The sequence below is a fragment of the Borostomias antarcticus genome, assembly GCF_949987555.1.
Source record: "Borostomias antarcticus genome assembly, chromosome: 18".
Classification (NCBI taxonomy): Eukaryota; Metazoa; Chordata; class Actinopteri; order Stomiiformes; family Stomiidae; genus Borostomias; species Borostomias antarcticus.
The window spans coordinates 9,103,904-9,124,514 of NC_140251.1; the positions used below are offsets into that span (position 1 = coordinate 9,103,904).

General features: G+C 45.2%; 2 protein-coding genes across 2 annotated transcripts; both read right to left on the reverse strand.

Annotated features, from left to right (window-relative positions):
- Window positions 1-9,791: 9,791 nt before the first annotated feature.
- stoml1 (stomatin (EPB72)-like 1) lies at window positions 9,792-13,580 on the reverse strand. Its single transcript, XM_084452717.1, has 7 exons — window positions 13,260-13,580; window positions 12,309-12,415; window positions 11,647-11,796; window positions 11,305-11,508; window positions 10,672-10,882; window positions 10,392-10,589; window positions 9,792-10,282 (listed from the first exon to the last, which is right to left on the reverse strand). Exons 1-7 carry the CDS (start codon window positions 13,426-13,428, stop codon window positions 10,086-10,088), a joined length of 1,236 nt encoding a protein of 411 aa, XP_084308843.1. The 5' UTR covers window positions 13,429-13,580; the 3' UTR covers window positions 9,792-10,085.
- Window positions 13,581-14,000: 420 nt separating this feature from the next.
- LOC311320731 (photoreceptor-specific nuclear receptor-like) lies at window positions 14,001-16,504 on the reverse strand (the record flags this gene model as incomplete). Its single annotated transcript, XM_084452550.1, has 8 exons — window positions 14,001-14,133; window positions 14,256-14,361; window positions 14,466-14,706; window positions 14,813-14,994; window positions 15,384-15,659; window positions 15,805-15,908; window positions 16,124-16,274; window positions 16,414-16,504. 8 exons carry the CDS (start codon window positions 16,502-16,504, stop codon window positions 14,001-14,003), a joined length of 1,284 nt encoding a protein of 427 aa, XP_084308676.1.
- Between the last annotated feature and the right edge of the window lie 4,107 nt (window positions 16,505-20,611).

Below are 20,611 nucleotides of genomic sequence, written 5' to 3' on the forward strand. Positions count from 1 at the left end.
AGTTCTTCTCCTAGGGCCTTGAATGCAATGGTACTATAGTTTACAAATCTCTGTTGGTTGTAATACAAGGTATTTTTGTTGGCTGTAATCAATCCAAGGTAATCAATCCAAGGTAAGATTGATTTTAAAACCTGAGGCTCTCATTACGGGCCTTAAACTCAGCTGGCACCCCCCTCGGCTATAGCATCTAAATACACTTGAGGATCAGGTTCATAGCTGTGCTTGGATCTTTGAGTTGCGGTGGTTTTAGTACTGATTAAATGACTCGGAAGCACCATCAGTCCTATTGTGGCCTGTACTCTTTCGCACCTCCCTGCCCAATCTATTGTTGATCGCAAGTGATGTTGGCCAGTATTGATCTCCACTGATGGATCTTGATTGTTGTATGGGCAAGTGGGCGGTTCTGGTTCGTTTTGTTCTCCTTTGATCACTTCTGCATTAGATCCAGCCACCTCAGGTCGGTCTGTGGGGCAGTTGTCTGACATGTTCCAGATTGTGCTGCACAGAGATTCTGGCAGGTGTCCCACTGGCTGTGATCCATGTTTTTCAAAGCATTCAAAGTTCCCTTTGAGCCATAGCGCCACTCCTGTTGGCTATGTTTGGATGGCCTGGTTCGTTGTTAGGCGCACGTCCTGTTTGTCGCATTCTCTTCCAACATCTGACCGTCCCCCCGGCCACTGAAATATGGGCAGGACATTCCACTCTACAGGAGGGCCTCGGGACCCTAGCATTCAGAGAGCCAGTAAATCCCAGGTGACGTGCGCACTCCTCAGTACAGTACTGTCTCTGGTAGTCACTCTCGGTAGCGCACGTAGCGCGTGGGTCACACGTGTCCAACCATCTGTTGTCTCACAGGCCGTCCATCTTAACTCGGTGTTTGTAATGTACAGTCTCTCCGTACGTGGCGTTGTGCACACATAGCAGTCAGACCAGTCGGCCTGGCGTCCGATGTACTTGACCCACTCATACCAGCTGTTAGTTGTAGGGGCGTGGAAATTGCTGTGTTGGACAACATTGGCCAGAGGAGCAGGCTGGTTGAGCTGAGAGAGCTCCAGCCCCTCCTCCGCTTCCGTTTGGACATGTGTCTGGGCAGCAGCAGGGATCTGTTCATGGCTAACTTCCAGGGGAAGTTCAAGAGGGACTGGCATGGAGGCCTGGAGGAGGGCTTCAGCTTGTTGGTCCAGCTCGGTGTCTTCAACAGTTTTGTAGGGACAGAAAACACATCCTAGTTACTCCTGTGAGAACAGTCAGGGTGCGTTGCAAGTCTCCCTCCCCCAAAACCTGTTTTGGAACATAGGCAATAAGGTCAGGGTCCAGGGACGTGCACAGATAGACACGAAGTGGTGCTAGAGCACCTGCCCTCTGGACAAGGCCTTTTGAAAGTTACTTTTTTTTTTTTTTTTTACAGTGTAGGTCATGGTGACATCGATTAAAAGCATGTAATAATAATGGCCCAAAATGCGTTGTAATTTTGCCAGACCCCCCACCCCCCCCACACACACACACGCACGTGCCCGCGGCACACCCGTGCCCCTCCCCTCCCTCTCTTCCTTTGTCAATGGTAAACGCGAAAAGCGGACACAAATGGAAGCGTGCTGCAGCAGCACTGCACACACATCTCCTCCCCTGCCCTTTCCCCATCCAGACTGCCCGAGTGATGACAGCTAACTAGCCAGGTAACACATAAACGAAGAGTGTATTGTTTGCCCCCTAAGCCTCCGTTGCCAAACTATAACTTGCATTTATTTGTCTCTGTTGTGAAGTAAGTCTCATGATACAGCGCCAAACAGCTGAGCCTAAATTAGCCGACTGCCCACCTGCGTAACAAGCTAGCTAGTCTTAATCAATTAATGGATTTAACGTAATGATGACCACCACACGACCAATGTCTGTAGAATTTGTTGTTGGTATACTTAAGCTGAATATTTAATATTATGTAGTAACCTTAGGGCTGCCAAGACGCACGCGTTTCAGCCTCTTCTCACGTCACAATTCTCACGCGGAGAAATGAGCAACCCCTACATACTACAGGCCCGTAGTCAGGGGTGGATCGAGCGAATCGAACAGGGCAAAAGCCCCCCCCGGAAACAACTCGCATGACAATCAAAAATCTCTGTGAGCCCCCCCCCCCACCCCGTCAACAACTCGTGCGACAATCATACTTAAATTATCTGTCAGCACCCCCCCATCCTCCCCGTCAACATCTCGCCGCGCAAGGTGCCCTCATTTTTCACTGAGCACCTTCCCCCCAAAATGTCTGTGCATGCCACTGTCAGGGTCCAAGAATGATATCTGGCAATGGGTCCGGCCAAAAGGCCTTGGCCTGTTTTTTCGTCATCCACGCTTGTTCAGGCCTGTCAAGCATGCATTGTCCTTGATAGCACCCTACATGAAGGTCAATCGAGTATGTGTCAGGAGGGAGGCAGACAAGCGACTGGGGAGATGCTGTCCACCCCCAGCCCAAAGATTCAGATCGTATTGTTATTGAGCTAGGTGTTCTGAGAACGGAGGCCTAGAGGGTGCACACTTCATTTTCTGCTGTAGGTAACACCAAGAGTACTATGGCCACAAGTACGCAGTTTTCCATAGTCAGGGCAGTGTCTACATTCCCATTTCTCTGCCAGTACCACGGTACTACTTTATGCAATTTCTGGAGTTGGTAGACATTTGTTGGGCGGGTCACCCCCTCTTCGGTCTTTAACACCTTTGGGCACTGAAAATCTCTCATTAACAAGTTCCCTGGCCCTATCCACTGACCTTGGGGTGTAAGTACAGAGCAAAGATATTTTCTACAGGTTATGTACATGTGCATTTCCCCAATTGTTCTATGCGTAAGGTGACATTTGCCTATAGCAACAGAAACTACTATTGAGTACTCGGAATACGACAGGAGGCCAGCAACTTTTAGAATCCATTGTGTTGCACCACGGGTTACTCTGGTGCTTACCCTCAACTCCCACTGGGAGAGGGTGTCAGGAGGCAAGCGGAGGGGGGGTGTAAAGAACTCTTCCCTGGCAAGGAGCCAGGCTGCCGCTACACAGTCCTCCCACAATTTGTCTGATGGATCCTTTCCCAGCTCGGGGTTTGTATGACTTTCGCCATTCGTTGTCAATTTATTTAGCTCTCTGTCCGAGTTGAATGGCACAAGGGTCTGCCTGTACAGTCCCCGTTTTTTGTGTGTGGCAGTAAGCCAGCGCACCATGGAGAGCAAATGTCGGGTTGTCCCTCTGTCCCTTCCCTTGTTGACCTGCAGTTCTATGTTGCTACCACAAGAGGCAGTGGTCCCAGAACATCAAAACGAAAGACTATGACACCATTGATTTTCAAGAGCTCGTGTCCTAGTGGTTAAGGAGCTTGTCTCCTCTGCTGAACGGGCAAGTTCAAAACTCAGAAAACTTGTGAGTTTGAAACTTGTGCTATGGACAGTTTTTTGTCACTGGATGTTATAGAAGCTTTGTAAAAATGTGGTTACCTGTTGGTTGTGTGTCAGTTATTGAATTTATGTGCAGTAATTGAACATTTGAAATACTCCCGTTTTGAAATTATACAATATGTGCCTCAGTAATTACACATTACATAGACCCTTTTACTGTTCGTAAACAATTAAGTGTGCGCATTTTGGCAACAAAAGAATGAACATGCAGGACTGAGAAGGGCTAGGTACTAGGTAGCCTACTTAATTCGCTAGCTAGCTTTTGTCTTTACAATGTGATGGTGTAGCACAGGTAGGCCTGATACTTTATAAAAAATGACTTATGTTTGACTTATGATGTTGAAGATTATTCAAATAAATGTCATTTTATTTGTTGAACTGTGTGCTTGTCTTTCAACCAATGCCCTGTGTGAGATGATGAGCACCCATGGATGGGCCATGGGCATGGATGGGATGTAATTTGCATAGACCACCTTAAATGATGTACATATCTTGACAATACTGTACTTACATCCTCATTGTTATGCTCTCAAGGTCAAATGCAAAACTTGTATGTGTGCTAGCAATATTAAAAATGAAGCATGTGCTGCATGCATGTAGCTTTGAGTGTGAAAAGCCCTGTTACGCCCTTCTCCCAGACAAGTTGGGCCAAGTTTGTGCAGTGTGCACTTTCATGGGTGAGCCTGCAAACCAGAGAACGTGAGGTTGCAGAAAGTGCCATAGTGGCCTTTGACCTAAGATCGGAAATGCTAGACATGATGTGCCAGCTAATCTGGGATTCCACAGAGAATGCTACATGCTATTCACCAACACGGCTCACATTGCAAGAGCCTCAAAGAAGAGAGAAAAGGCAGCCGAAGACAATGAAGGTTTGTATCAATGCATCATTTTCATCCTAACTCTTTTTGAGAGACCTGTCAAGGGTTTGTACCAGTAGAACCTTGTCTGTGAAAGGTATCAAAAATATTAAATTGCCATGTAGCATAATAAATTCTCATTGATACAGTATATGCCATAATAACACAATTAGGTCTGATAGTGGAGTGAAAGTTTAACAGGCTAAGGTCCTTCATCACTGATGCACTGCCAATGATAACCTAGCTATATACCCTGGGCACTTTGGTGATCAGCAGCCTGGTGGGAACAAGCCCTCTTGGGTTATGTGTGAAATAATCAATGACAGATCATGTTGGCAACTTATGTGCTGGTGCTTTGTAATAAGTGTCCCAATGAGTTCCCTGAATAAGACCAGACACAGCATGGCCATACGCGCTGAAGTTCATTCAGATACATTATAGTATGAAACACTAAACATTTGAACCCCACACTACCACAGTGATTTGTATTGCACAGTGTTTTGCCTTATTCAACATTAGAGTCATACTTGTAACTTTGCATCTTAACATTTGTTTATTTGGGCTTGTAGACTGAACACTAACAATCCCCGAGGGTCAGGTGGGTACAGAGTGAATCAGAGCCAGAAAACCAGAGCAGGTCCGCTCTGTCAGTGCATTGATTAACTTCAACCAAAAAAGAGCTGGACACTTAATCATCCACAAACACAAAAACTGGATCAAACAAGTCTCCTGGTCCCGGTCAACGGGGGTACTCGGGAGGTGCGCAACATCTATTGGAGCACAGACAAAGAACTGGGGTTAGCTTTCTCATATAGTCAAGATTTCATCATATCCACCACATCTACTCACTTGTCCTAACATCCCCGTTTGTTCTCCTGGGTGAGCCTTTATGGGGTTGGGGCTCGTTTGGGTGATTCCACCCAGCTGGTGCTACCGGGTGAGTGAGTTGATCCGAGCTGATCATTGTTCCACTGTATTCTCATACCTGTATATTACATTTTGTAGGGGAAGCCCAACTGCCAAATGTGGCTCAACCACTGCCAGTCAGTGATGAAAGTGTATCCAAGGTTCGGATCCTGCGCTCAGCATCGGAAGGCCCCGGGCTACCAAGAAGAGCATCTCATCTACTCCTAGTCGGTTGCCTTATATGCAGGAAGAATCAATACTGACAGGTACAGCAGAAAAAGGGCAAAAGAAAAACTGTGAAACTCTGACAGCAGGTAAGCTGCTCATTGCAGCGGAGGGACAGATGGATGAGAAGCTTCTCATTCATATACGTGGGAGAGACCTTGTAGCCTCAGAGGCCATGTATCATCACATTCAGCATGTGAACTACCAGGCTGCTATACACAGGTACTTCTCCTGAAACAGATTTTTTTTATGTAACATGTAAATGTAACTGAAAATAAACTATCCTTATATCAAGTGATAGAACTTGTTCAGTAATGAGCCAAATTATAATTTTCATTCTTCTATAGGCGAAGTCTGTAAAGACTATCTGACATAGCCCCACCAGAGCAGCATAGATGGAGGATGGAGGGAGAATGCCTGACAGTGAACTGGATGACACTGCCCCCAGCACCAAAAGCCGTCCTTGAGCTGGTGCACTGCCAGTGCAAAGTAAGCCAATGCGTGGGAGGAAACTGCACATGTAAAAAACATAACTGCCGTGCACAGACTTGTGTCTCTGTCAGAACTGTGGCAATCAAGCTAAATAGTCAAACTAATATAAAGTTGTTTCTAAATAGTCCGAAACTAATTCCAATTGGAATAACTGTAGCTAACAAACGGAAGAGCATTAGGGCCAACAGCAGTTTTTTTTTTTTTAAGCTTCTGAGTTTAAAGTAAGAAGTTATTTTTTTCTCAGAAATTCTGACTTTAATCTCAGAAATTCTGACTTTAATCTCAGAAATTATTTCTGACTTTTTTCTCAGAAATTCTGACTTTAATCTCAGAAATTCTGACTTTAATCAGAAGTTATTTCTGACTTTTTTCTCAGAAATTCTGACTTTAAAGTCAGAAATTCTAAGTTTTTTTCTCAGAAATTCTGACTTTAATCTCAGAAATTCTGACTTCAATCTCAGAAGTTATTTCTGACTTTTTTCTCAGAAATTCTGACTTTAAAGTCAAAAAGCTAAAAAAAAAAAAAAAACTTAGTTGTTGGCCCTAATGCTCTTCCGTACTAACACGACTACTATAAAGTTGTTTCAAGTTCATCGTTTCCATTGTTTTTGTTTGCCCATTTGCATTTAACTTAGGCTAGTTTGCTTTAGCACACATTCCACGACTATTGTTCCCACCACCGTTACAATATATTCTTGGCAAAGTATCATGGCTTGCACTCTATATATGCTACGAACATATAGTAATATTCATTACTACATCAGAGTGGTGCCATTTAGACCTCTGTTTGTGCTCACAGCTCAAAGGTCAACTCCTCAGTGTCAACTCACACACACGCATTCCTCTTCAACCTCCCTCTCCAGAGGAAAGGCCCAGGTTAGACCCTCTTTAGTCGACCTGGGTGGACGGGCCTAATCGCCCTGCTGTAAGACTTTTAAGATAAATCTCAATCATCAATTCAATGACTCAAGCAAGATATATTAATACTCACCAAACCAATAAGGCGAGGAGAAAATATCTGATGCAAGGGTAAAAAGCTTTATATAAAATTTGATGTTATACATAAGTTACAGATAATCCAGTTACATGAAAAATACAGGTTACAAAAGAAAAAGATGAAAGAGAATAGCTCCCAGGTCTCCAGCCTCTGACTTCCTCCATTCCTCTGTTGATGGAAAGAAAAGCCTGACTTGCTCCATTCCTCTGTTGATGGAAAGAATTCTGACTTCCTCCATTCCTCTGTTGATGGAAAGAATTCTGACTTCCTCCATTCCTCTGTTGATGGAAAGAATTCTGACTTCCTCCATTCCTCTGTTGATGGAAAGAATTCTGACTTCCTCCATTCCTCTGTTGATGGAAAGAATTCTGACTTCCTCCATTCCTCTGTTGATGGAAAGAAGAAGTGCCTCTCCCTCCTCGCGAGCTGTTTTTTGAACCTCCTTCCAGGAGGGAACGTCTCTTCGGATGAACACAGTCCTTCTCTCCTCCCTGGCAGAAAACAATCCCTGCATTCAACATCTTATCTCTCTCTCACCCACAGCAGGACATCACAGAATAAATGTCTAATTAACATCTTATTAAATATCCTACTTTAAGCATTACCTATATACTCAAACAGTTGATACATGGATACAGTACAATCTCCAATCATTACATTGTCATTACTGTCTCACACGTATACATGGTTACATAATTGATCTTGACTAAGAACAGATACATGACTTATAAATGTCTACTTCTACTTTAAGTGATTACATTTCCAATAAATGATATTCAACTCTAAGCAGTGTTACTAATTGATTACATGTTCTACTTAAGCCTGTTATTCGCATCTTTACACACTAAATGCTGTTGTTGTTTCTCAGGCAGTCCTTCCAACACAGCTCCTTTGATTCCTGCACTTCTGATAAGCGGCAGGCCTGAGCCGGATGGGAGGGGGGGGTTTCTTATCACTTTCCCATTGCTAGCCGGGCCCTTGTCAGTTCCATGTGTGTATGGACCATTCATTATTCATCCATCCGTTTTTTAAAGGGATCCACTTATAATATTTATTACTATCTTTCCGGCCTGTCCCAGGTGCTTGGGCCGGATCTGCCACCGTAGGCCTCTCGTCTCTCATGTCTGACTCTTGGGCCTAATGTGCCAGCCATTGGTGCACTTGACAGTCCACCTCGTTCCTGACTAGTGGTCAGGATCACTACAGTAATGATCAGTCATCAATCGATTTGTGGCCTCTTAGGTCAGTTCAGATCTGAATCCTTTTTTAATTGTTTTATGTAATATGAGCTATATGCTATAACCATCAAGACTTAAACAAAAAAGGTTTGGAATATTTTGTTATGTGCAATGAAAGGTAGACTATTAAAGTTCAACTTTTTGAATTAGAGATGCACTAAATCATTTCCTAATTGTAAACCTAACTAGACTTTATCATAAACCAATCATTCTCTTGTGAGGACCAGGAAAATGGTCTATTTTTAAATTCTACTATACTTTGTAGACATTTGGTCCTTACTCACTCACACTCTCACTTGCATTCTTTCTTTGTTTCTTTTTTAGCCTGGAACAAACATGGTGGAGTACCTCCATGAGGCCAAGGCATCCAGACTATACCCCTACGTCCTGACACTGGGAAATGACGTTCAGCTTGCATCTCAGGCCTTTGTCATCGTTGCTTGACAGGCTTTGGAACACGACACACTGCTTCAGGCCATCGATGTCTGCTTCAAGGCATTCTTTATCTTAGAAATTGAATACCCGAAGCAATGTGAACATATGTGGGAATTCCTGCAGTGTCATCTATGAAATGCCAGGAGCGGAGTCCAAACTGGTTAAGTTTCTTCAAAGTAGAATACTTGCTTGCAAGTAGAGCTAACAGCCTCAAGGACAGCTTTTTTCTACCAGGCAAACAGGCATTTGAAAAATGGACACTAGGCCTGTTGACTGTCTGCCCGTCACTAACATAGACACACACACACACACCCCTATACAGTACATACATCAGTACCAGCTCCGTATGTCATATCATTCAAGATAATTGATTGACACACACACACACATTCTGGTTCCACACATCTGGAAATGCTTTTTAAAATATTAAGCATATAACTATTTAGTCGCAGCACATACGTGTAAACTTCCGCAAACTAGGTAGCCTAGCATCATAAACAATAACAATAGCTACCGTAAGTAGTTCCGCTTCCTGAATCCCCTCTGCGGATTGATCTACACATCTACAACGGTCGCTTCAATACAAGTCAATGGATTTCATAAAATGATCAATAAAACCCTACAGGATTCACTTTGCGGCAAATTTGATGTCAGAACACCAACGGACACAGATTACCCCCTCGGTGAGCTTCTTGTCTTTGAAATCGAGAGTTTAACATGTTTTTGAAAGATTTTTCAAGGTGCCCACCCACATCCATTGTATGACCAAAACGGTGGTAGAGCAATTATCAGACTTTCTCAAAAGTGCTAGTTTTGTCAATGTTTTGATCTGAACCATTCATTGTATATGATCATAAGTAACCTTAAAACAGGGCTAAACATACATTTTCCATTTACTACTCCTTTAAGTGTTCTTAATTTGTATTCTGTATTTTTATTTTTTAACTTTAATTTTATGGCTACTCTAGTCTTTCATCACAATGGTAGAGTAGGGTAGGATCTAAACCTTGACTTTGTAACATGTTTGCCTTATATCATTGATTTAACTCATTAACAATGTAGTAGCCATTTGATTTAACAGCACAGGAGTAAGGAAGAAGAACATGGCCATGGAGTCGCATCTTACAGGCATCACAGTAGAAAACAGAGCACATAAGTATCAAATTCTTAGTTTATTATCAAAACATGTACAGCAAACATAGTGGATGTGTTTTGGATATGTTTGGTCATTGGAAAGCAGGGTATTAGCAGAAACTGCACTTTAGCCTCATAAAATCTCACGACGCAACAATAAATAATTGTATTTTCAATAGATAAAAAATAACAAAATTACTCAACATTAACAACAGGAATATGAACTTGAAAAATGTAAGGATGTCACTAGGGATAAAATTAGTTGCATCTTGATAGAACACCTACAGTAATAAAACCCCAAACCATTGTGTTCCTATCCTATCTTTCCCCATGAAATGTGACATTTCTGTTTTCAAACACGGTCCACGTTATTGCCTGAGTAGTTTAATAATCTCTTCCAGCTTCATGGCCGTCTTCAGGTCCCCCTGGACCCTCAGCCGGCCGCTGCTGTAGGCAGCAAAGGGCCGCAGGCGACCCTCAAACATGGCCAGCAGGTCCCCATCACTCATACTGAGGGTGACGTCTGGCTCCCGATCTGGGGACCCTGCCCCAGCTGAGCCACTACCTGTACACAGACAGGCAGAGGGGAGAGAAACACAAGGTTGCAGGAGTGCGCAGGAACCCCTAAATCTTCCAAATAGGTCTCCCAATAAGGAGAGTACTGTAGCTATCACCTCGGCTCAGATCCAGGTAGTAGCTGATGTGCTGCCCCTCCGAGGAACTGATGTGGAACTGGAAGCAGGCGCCCACCTGGCAGACCAGCGACTCTGACACCAGCAGCTTCACCGCCCCCAGCAGCTGCTCCACGGAGCCAGGCCCGCTCACGGCCTCTGGAGCTGCGCTCAGCTCGTCTGCGAAGCTCACGCTGTCCTCTGACCAACCAGAGATACGGGTATCAGTAACAAGGCACAATGTCACACAGGGAGACGAAGGAGAAGAGGTGGAGTCGGCTACCTTTCTGCGTCTGGAGGACTCCGCTTTCCCCCAGGAAGTGCTCGGCTAGCTGCTGGATGGTGCCAGCCAGGCCCTCCAGAGGCATAGAGGGAGGCATGGTGGACGGCTGTCCTGAGAGGCTGTCCTCCGGGGTTTTCAACACAGCCCCCACGGTCAGCTCCACCCTGTCCACCTCCAGCCCCCAGGGTCGAGTCATCTCGTTGATGTCCTCCTAGAACCCCGGAGGGGAGGGGCAAATTAGTCTAGTGGCGCAGGTACCGGAAAGACGTGTCACCAATTATTAACTGAAACCTATGAGAATGTCATTTGTAAATGCCACTGATGCTGGTTTCCTTACTGTACTTAATAGAAATCATTGTACTCTGTACCCCTGTACATTGTCACTACTTTTGTAATTTTCTGTACTCTGCTACTGTATTACTGTATTCACTGTTTGTACGTCTGTACATTGTCATTGTTGTCTGCACGCTGTCACTGTTCTTATATTGTTCTGTACTCTGCTACTGTATTACTGTTGTTTGTAAGCAGGGCACATCTGTAAAAGATACCTGGTCTCAGTATGTTCTTCCTTCTCCAAATAAAGGCTTCTATCTATCTAAAGTGATACAGAGTAGATGCTGATTTGGCACTCACCCCAAGATACTCCCCCAGTTTGATCCTCTCCGTCTGGATCTGCCTGACGGTCTTCTTGCCCAGGAGGTGGGTCATGGCTTTCTGCGCCGTGAGGCGGGTCGAAGCATTCAGGTCCTGCACCGCCACCACCGACATGACCGGGCTCCAGATCCTGAACTGGACGTCCGCCCCGACCGCCACCAGACCGCCATCCGTAGTCGTGACCTGGCACAGTGGAGAGGAGAAGGACGGTCGGCGCTACAGCGTTCTTTCCCACATGCAGCCACAGTGCTGTTGTGCTGGGAAACTGGGAGGTACAGGCAGTGTGGTGATGATGGCGTAGTGGTGTTGGGTGTCGCCTACGTGGCAGGGAGGGGTGTTGAAGGCGCGGGTACGCAGGTCTACCCTCTGCCACTGGTCTATGAGGGGCAGCACCAACACCACACCAGGACCCTTGGGAGGACGAACCCGACCTAGACGGAACACCACTACCCTCTCGTAGTTGGGCACAGTCTGTAGGTAAGGCATCTCGGTTATTAGTCTGTCTGTCATCAATCCATCAATCAATCAATCATATCCAAGACAAGTGTGTGTGTATCCATAGGCAAGGCACGTTTATTTGTATAGCACATTTCAGCAACAAGGCAATTTAAAGTGCTTTACATGAGACATTAAAAGCATCAAGACAAAGTGCAAGAAACACATAAAAGGTCATATAAAACAATGCAAAAAGGGACCTTTAAAACAAAATGTAGGAAAAATAAGTTACAGTGCACTGTATGAATGAATAATTATTTGATTTAATAAAAAGCAGCGGCAAAAAGAAAAGTTTTCAGTCTTGATTTAAAAGAACTGAGGGTTGCAGCAGTTTTCTGGAAGTTTGTTCCAGATATGTGGAGCATAAAAACTGAACGCTGCCTATGTTTTGTTTTAACTCTGGGGACAGAAAGCAGGCATGTGCCAGACGACCTGAGGGGTCTGAATTCATAACATAGCCGCATAGGTATATTGAACAGCCAACTTACTTTCAGGACAAACCATCCTGATATTGGGAAGGTGATGAAGGTGCAGAGATAAACCAGGAAGGTGACAACCAGGTTACATAACCATGACAGCCATCCTTGAGTTGTGTCTAGGAAACATGAACATTTTATTACTGAGCTATTACGTTTAGGGAATAGACCTTTTCTCGCCGGATACGGTAAATACACTATGTTTATTTAAACCTGTGCTGTCGGCCACAGTTTGATCCAAGATTAGCCCCATCACAAAAGACAACAGCTACCACCTGTTCGCACCATCTCGCCGGAGAGACGGAAGATGGCTGAGCATCAAGACCGTGAAGGAGAGGTTCCACAACAGCTTCTTTCCTGACGCGGTCCGCACGCTCAATAGCTGCAGCTGCAGTAGACAAACACTGAGGACACCCCCTGTTCAGACCCTTCTCTCCCCCCACGACCATTACCCCCCCACCCCACCCCTGCAGCTGCAGTAGACAAACACTGAGGACACCCCCTGTTCAGACCCTTCTCTCCCCCCACGACCATTACCCCCCCACCCCACCACCACCACCCACGACTGGTCTGTTCTGACGGACCTGTCCTGACCCCCTGCACTTGCTGACAACTTGAACCAACACCTGACAACACTAGAGTAATATACTTGACCGTTATTTAATTGCACTGCCTACATTATGGACACAGACAGTCATCCATGATCGGCAGGGATAAGTAGATGATACTGATAGACTGCTAGACGACATGGACTGCTAGACGACATAGTAAATTGCCAGTTTGGGAAGATGTAATGTCTAGCTGCGTAGATTGGAAGGAGGAACTGATTGGCAACTGATAAGATACTGTAATGACAAGCGATTACAAGAATCCCAAAGTACCTGTATCCTACTTGTTACACATGGCGAATAAACCTTCTGTTCTATTCTATCAGCTACTCTGTTCGGGACAATCAGCACATACCAGTGAAGTCGTTGTCGGTGATGTTGGGTATGTAGTCAAAGGAATGTCCTTTGTGATGAAACGGAGTTTGCATAAAGCCATGTTTCTCTGGGGCTACAAATAAACCAGGGCCCGTTGGAACAGAGTCCCTCTGTGGAAGAGATTTATACTGCGATGATTGACCGAACATTATTGTTAGCAAGTTATGTCTTATCAAAGAATAGCTCTGCCTGAAAAATTGTCAACCAAAGCATGGCCTTATAAAAACTATGAATATAACCTTCTTTGATATGCTTAGCTACAGTAGCTAGCATTAGCTATTTAGCTGACTGTTCGGTTCGATGCTAATACTTCCGTGTTTTGCTTGTTGCTCTGGTTGGAAAGATTACAGTCTGGTAGATCAACTAGGAGCACAGCTCCCTCTAGAGGACAGATTTTGTAATTGAGCATTCACAAATATTTTACAAATAAAAGGACTCTACGACCCAATAAAATGAAACCAATGTTAATTTATTTTGTACAAATACGTTTAAGCAAAAACAACAGCTCATGAGTAAATGGCAAACCTTGTATCACTACTCACAGATTCATAAAGTGATAATAAAATGCCATTTAGCAAATGCTTTATTTCAAGTTATTTACAGTTAACGCACTAGGTATAGGTATCGGTCTATGTGGAAATATAATGATAGAAAAGAATTATAAAGAATATTTATTATTTTGCTCAGTAGTTTGAGCTTCATTTTGTCTCCAGAAGCCTCTTCAGTTTTTGAACATGTCACACAGGAGCTTCTCCATGGGAGTGTTCCCTATGGTCCTGTGGAAGAACAGCTGCTCAACCCTCTCAGAGCTCACAAAGTGCAGGGAGGGCAGCAACAACAGAAGTTTACCAAACCTAGACGGCCAAGAACAAAGAAAACCCATAAACGCCTGGATCTTTCAGCATGTAAATGTATATCATTTGACTTACTTACAATACAATAATTTTATTTAAATAAAAGGGTGAAGTGGGCTCACCTGGCACTCTGGCTAGGGTAGAGTGAGTGGATGTGTTGGCCGAGCATCACCTGAGACTGGTCCTGGAGGTTCTCCACCTGTTCGGGGTCTTTGAGACCGCGGGTGTCTGCTCCGTGGAGAGAGACATGGCAGACATCAGTCACAGTAGCCGCACACGGGGAGGACCACCTGAATAACTGTAGTCATGTGACTTAAGACAGGGAAACTCACCTGGCTTGAACAGTACGATGGCCTTGAGGCAGGCGAACTCGGTGGGGTCCACAGCCAGGGCCTTGAACCGGTTGAAGACCTCCTTCAGGACCCTGAGGTCAGCAGTGGGGAGGCCGCTCTTGGCCTGCTGCGGGGGGGAGAGGTCGGACAGGGAGAGCAGGGGGTAGCCGTCCAGGGGCAGGGACCACTGGATAGCGCACAGCAGAAAAAGCTCGCTCCAAGCCTCCTCCAGCAGAATCACCTGTACATATGGGCCACAGACAGACACAGACATCAGCCCTACCTGTCTCACCAGCCCATGCCTCTGTGTTCAGATATCAATGATATCCAACACAACCTGACCTTACCTGGTCTCTGAAGGGCAGGTGGGAGAAGACGGGCAGATTCTTTGCCCACTTGACGGACATGAAGAGCAGGCGAGCGGAGGTCTCGTAGACATTCTCCGGGCTGCTGGGGTTGTAGAGGGACGAGTGGTAGTCAGAGGGCGTCCTCTCCGGCTCGCTACCCGTCACGTCAATGTTCTCATCCACTACAGCACAGAGAGAGAGAGAGAGAGGGAGACAGAGTAAAGATACATGTTAAGGTGCATGCACACTTCCCCAACCAACACCAGCATTTAATTGGTGTGCCATGTTTGTTGGTGACTCTTGGTGTCGGTTGGATGGATTTTGCACCTGAATTTTAAACTTCCAACATTCTAACAACAACAACTGCCAACTTTAGAATGTTGGGTGTTGGGAGTTGGTTGGCGTTGGTTGGGGGCAGTGTGCAGACACCTTTAACGCCACTACAGACCACCTTGTCTTGTTGCTACAGTATTATATTATGTGATACTGAAGGACAGTAGTGTGATCATATTTTCATATGCTGAGTTTTAGTCAGTTGTCTGTTCTCAAATCCCCCAGCCTGGCTCCTCACCGTCTTCTGGCTCCAGCTTAGCGCAGGTCTCGGCAGTCAGCAGGTTAACCATGAAGCGGTGGCTGTTCTTGGGGCTGCCGCAGCGCTGTACGTGGCCACCGCCTGGGGGGCTGACCGAGGAGCTGACGGGCGGCCTGCTGATGACGGAGTAGGAGGAGCAGGAGGAGGAGGCGGGCTCCCGCGTGGTGGTCAGGTGCTCCTTGGCGTCGGCGCCAACGTCCATGGTGTCCAGCCGCACCTGGGCAGTGCTGCGTGGCTGTCGCTCGTTCTGCACCGCTGAGGGGAGAGATGTGAACAGAGGAAGTCTCTAAGAGAGATGGTTCTTGGCTTTGCCAGGGTTTGTAAGAGAATAGCTACTGTACGTCGTCACATGTAGACGTCTGTTTTCATGGTCAGGTGGTTTTTCTCTGCCCTCACTCACCAGCCTTGTTCATGCCAGCTTGGAGGCACCTCTTCAGTCGACACGCCTGGCACTGATTACGATGAGCCTTGTCAACAGGGCACATTCCAGTGCCAGCCTGACACCTACGAGGTGGCAATAAACACAACCGTATAAATATCACTCTCTATGTGCAGTTGACTGACTGAGAGAGAGCCTGAAGAAGTTCTACAAAGGAAGACATGGATGAAGTCATCTGTAATCATCCTTGTTAAGCGTTTCATTGTAGGCCTACGTGGCGCCCATGCTGTCTCGTACATATACAAATAAACTACCTCGAACGTTGAACCTTGAACCCCACCTGTAGATGAGCCTCCGTCTGACACTGCGTTTGAAGAACCCGCTGCAGCCATTGCAGGCGTAGATGCCGTAATGTTTCCCGCTACTCGTGTCAGAACACACTTTACACAGCAAGATTTGGCCCATGGCTTTTCCTGGAGCTGGGCTTTTAGCTGGTGAGGACAGAGACAGAGCGAGCGTGATCTTTATGCTATCATATCCGAGTAACTACAATATGATATGATCTTTAGTCACTGAGTTGAACCCTCTTCTATGATTTTGGCATTAGTATTTCTGGTGTGTGTGACTCACCTGTTTGAGCGTCGTCTGAAGTGTGTTGCCGTGAGGCGTCCTTGGCGTTGGTGGACGGCAGCATGGTGATCTTGCTCAGATGCTCCTCCATCATCTAAGCCAGTAAGCAGTATTCTTCTCTAAAGTTTGGCTCCTGCTGAGTTCTCTTTCAAAGTCGTGGAATGTTTTGCTGAATGTATCCTTCTTGCTCTCTTTGGCCCTTTAACTGGGGGATCAGATCACCTCTGAGATGACCTCAAACTTTTGGTCTTCTTGATACGCGTTCTTGCTGTATGTTTAACAAGGCAGATTCCTCACTCAGATGTCCAAAGGATTTCCTCCTATGTTGCTAGAGATTTCCTCCAGGACAGGTGCAGCTGCTTCGCCGGTCTTCACAGCTTGGTTGTGAGTTTTGGGGCTGTCGCTGAGGGCTGTGTGCTGTGGGACGTCTCAAGAGTCACCGGAGATGAAGTCTTCTCCTGCTTCTCTGTCCATCTGTCTGAGAGGGACTGAGCATTTGAGTCTCTGTCCTCTGGGGGATCCCCGGAGGAAGACAAGGAGATTAGCACCAGGTGCTGTGTAAGCAAACGCTTATTTGCCATCCTCTTAATCTTTACTGTCCGTCTATTGGTGGATCAATCAGTCACACCTTGTTAGCGTGTGCGACATGCTCAACAAGTATGAAAATAAATGAAAGAATATTGTGTGAAAAGACTTATATTGATTGACATTGATTTAAATCACCAATATCCCTCTGTTTCATAGGGGGTCAGTATCATACAACTGATACGAAACCCATTATTATCTAAGAATCTGATCATACTACCAACAGGCCTGTTATAATTCCTCTGTTCTTTTAACAACATGTTTGTTTCTTATCTCTCAGGCAGGAGATACAGTAGGTCATCTGGCGAGCCACAGGTTTTAGACCATTACATCAACTAATCCATCCATCTTTCCATGTGAGTCATGTTAATCTTAGTCTCTTCTCACATCCGATGCGTCAAACTTGGTATAGCAGCTTAAGTATGGCCTAGAGGACTATGATAATCTGAAGATTTTACACCTGCCTGACTACAGTATAATGCAGATACTACTGTATAGTCTACACTGTACTGTACATCCAAATGGACAAATACAATGATTTCTAATTTGCAAGCGTTAGTGTGTTTTCTTGTGTGGTTCACAAGCACTTAAAGCTGGTTGTGAGTCTGCAATGTTCTCTGATAGTCATATCATTTTCAGGGTGAAATTCTAGGTATTTCTGTGATCTTGTTTTGGTCCTGCTCATGGCACCAGACTTTGTATTTGTCAAGTGGCCATGAAGAATACAACCATCCTAAACTAAGTAAGTAGCTTATAGACTACCATGAAACATGTTCTGCTTCTCTAGGGGGGTCCCGGGAGGGGGTGATGAGAAGAAAAACAATTAGCTGTGAGATTGAAAGAGCAGCAAGGAGTTCACGCTTAAGTCTATTCTTCTGCCATATGGTGGCTGCTCTCTGCATCCCTGTCTGCCCAATTAGTGACCCTTGTGTGATTTACTGGTAATTAGTGTCCCGGAGTCAAGTGATTTTTTTTTCGATTTGTGGTTTTATTTTATGAATGTATTAAACCATGTGGGGTCACAGAGAGAAGCCAGACAGAAACACTTACATGCCTGTTCTATCCTCTCCTCACAGACCTCTGATGATAGAACAGTCTGGACTCACTAGAAGGTCTGAGAGCTCACCGCCACTCTGCCATTACATGGCACATTTACTATGAATTGATTCAATACACAAATTTACCTTACAACTGACGAGCTGAAGTGTTTACAGGTCGACCTCTTTCATGTTTAGATCCAAGTTAATTCACTCTTGATTTTTGAAGGAGCACTTTGTGTCCAGAACAGAGCCCTCTCTGTTAAACTAAACTGGTGTGTAAAAAGATTAGAGGACCTGGCTGGAGGGGGGTTTGTCTGGGCTGGCAGACGGGTTCATTTGACCTCTGAACTCTTTGTCAGTTTGAGCTGAATAACCCGGGACTCTGGGAGACAACCCAAGGATTTTAAGCGCATTCCCAGCCACAGTTTATTCTGATAGGCTAGTATAGATAAGATACTTTATGCTTTACATGTAATAACTCTGGTTTCATAAGGGTCAGTGGATTCATGAGCTGAAAATGTACTTATGAACCGTATCAGACTTCAACACAAACCCATTCAGGCTTTGTCTTTCCTTGGCTGGTAATGGATGGATTACACTTATATATTACAATGGCCTCTCATTCACCCATTCCTACAACAGCTGCATGCAAGGTGCTAGCTTGCAATTTGGGGTTCAGTGTTGACCAAAGACTTCGACATGTGGACAGGAGGAGCCGTGATTCGAACCACCGACCCTGTGGTCATTGGACGATCCGCTCTACCTCCTGAGCCACAGCTACCCCACGGTACTGGAACACCAACTGTGTGTGAATATCATCCGTGATCTGTGTATGAAATGCGCTATACAAATAAAGTTTGATTTGATTTGATCTATATAATGTATGGTGACTTGTAATCTCGGCTATAGGTATTGAGTGTATGTCTGTGAATGAAACCACTGTAGTCTGATCTCATTGCTGAGGTAAGGTTGGTGGTCTATGGTCCCCATTCTGCCGCCTTACATAACTGCGGTGATAAGTCCTGGGGCTGAGGGATAGGGATTATAGCCTCTTACCTGCACGTCAGGGGAAAGCTGATCATTCTCGTCTCCACACCAGAGCTTAAACTGCAGCCAGTCAACAATGCACATGAAAGGCTGTTTTTTTTCACTGATCATGTTTAGTTGCTACTTATCAATACATACGGTAGCCTACACGGTAGCGATTTGGAAGTCTCTTGTCTCCGAGATCCTGTAATTGAATCGGCTCATGTGACCAATAATTCACATGGGTCTGAAAGAGAGACCAGTGAGTAGAGTAGGATGGACGCGTAAAAATACCTCATGCTAAGGTTGAAAAATGAGTGAAGTTCCGTGCCCCCCCCCCAACACACACACACACCGTGTCTTGACCTAGATCTCTGACAGAGTCCAGCGGCTGGTCCATGCGCGGCCGTGCTGCCCTCAGCAGAAAGGGCTGAGGCCTGCGAGGGATAACTGTCAGATTGGGGCTAAGAGGCCCTTCGATTGTTCAGTAGATCCAGCAGAACCAACTGCCACGAGCCAGCGGGGGCGATTAAAGACGTAATGCCATGCTGTAGATGTGCGACAGGCGGGTGACAGCTAGACTACAGGTGACAGCTAGACCACAGGTGATTGGACACACTCCTGTTGATGAACGTCTCAGCAGCTTTGTCTATGTGGGACGTGCCAGTCGACTGGCCCCGAATGAAGGGGCCTCATTCTGACAACATTACGATGTAGTTGATCTGGTTTTTACCTTCTGTTTGAACCAGTATTTCTATACCAAATTTGAAATTACAAATTAAATTTATTTCATTTGTTTGTTTGCATTTTGTTAAATATTTATATAAATATATGAAATTGTTACTGTAAATCTGCTATGGATTCAGGAAGTTGATAAACTGTACATGTACTGTACTGGAGCTTACTGACATGGCTAATATTCCCTTCCTGTCCTTGGGTGAATGCCCTTGAAGGCACAAGTTCATAACTCCATGAATCAGCTTAAGCAGCTTTCTATATAATCTCTTTAAATGTCAGCTATTGTCAAAGAGTGATATTAACTTCTTAAGAGGCTCTAAATGCCTGTCTGCATCTACTAAATAAATTAGTCTCAGGTTGCTCAGTTGTAAAATTGAATATTTTCAAAAGGGGTTTAATTCCAGAGTGAGGATAAATGGATACAGAACACATTGCTGCATATTTATTCCAAGTGATCAATCAGAAGAAACCACCTTTGAGTGAATGTACCTTCCCTCGGCAACTGCATCTCCTGAAAGCTACCATGGCTTCCATGATATTCTGGGGCTTTCCTCTTGTTTTTGCTAGGGCCCCTCATTCAGAACAGGTGTGGGTCAGCCAGCAGGCTGGATTGGGGTGTCAGCACTATGTCCCCACTAGGGATTACCCTGGCAATGCCATCTGTTGCTACCAGCATAATCCACACAATGAGAAAATCAATTGTCTCAGGCTATATCAAAGACTGGTGGCTCAATTCAACAGTATAGTACGTTCAAAAGTACATTAAACACTAGTGAGACTTAACAGAAATACTGTGGTACTGCTGACCA

Bases quoted from the DNA above. Each gene is read 5' to 3' on its own strand.
- stoml1 (XM_084452717.1), bottom strand. From the start codon at position 13,428: ATGTTCGGTCAATCATCGCAGTATAAATCTCTTCCACAGAGGGACTCT. The intron at 11,797-12,308 runs GTAAGTTGGCTG...CCTTACCTACAG, and splicing joins CAGGATGGTTTGTCCTGAAA to ACTGTGCCCAACTACGAGAG. The intron at 11,509-11,646 runs GTAGGCGACACC...CCACTGTGCCAG, and splicing joins TCAACACCCCTCCCTGCCAC to GTCACGACTACGGATGGCGG.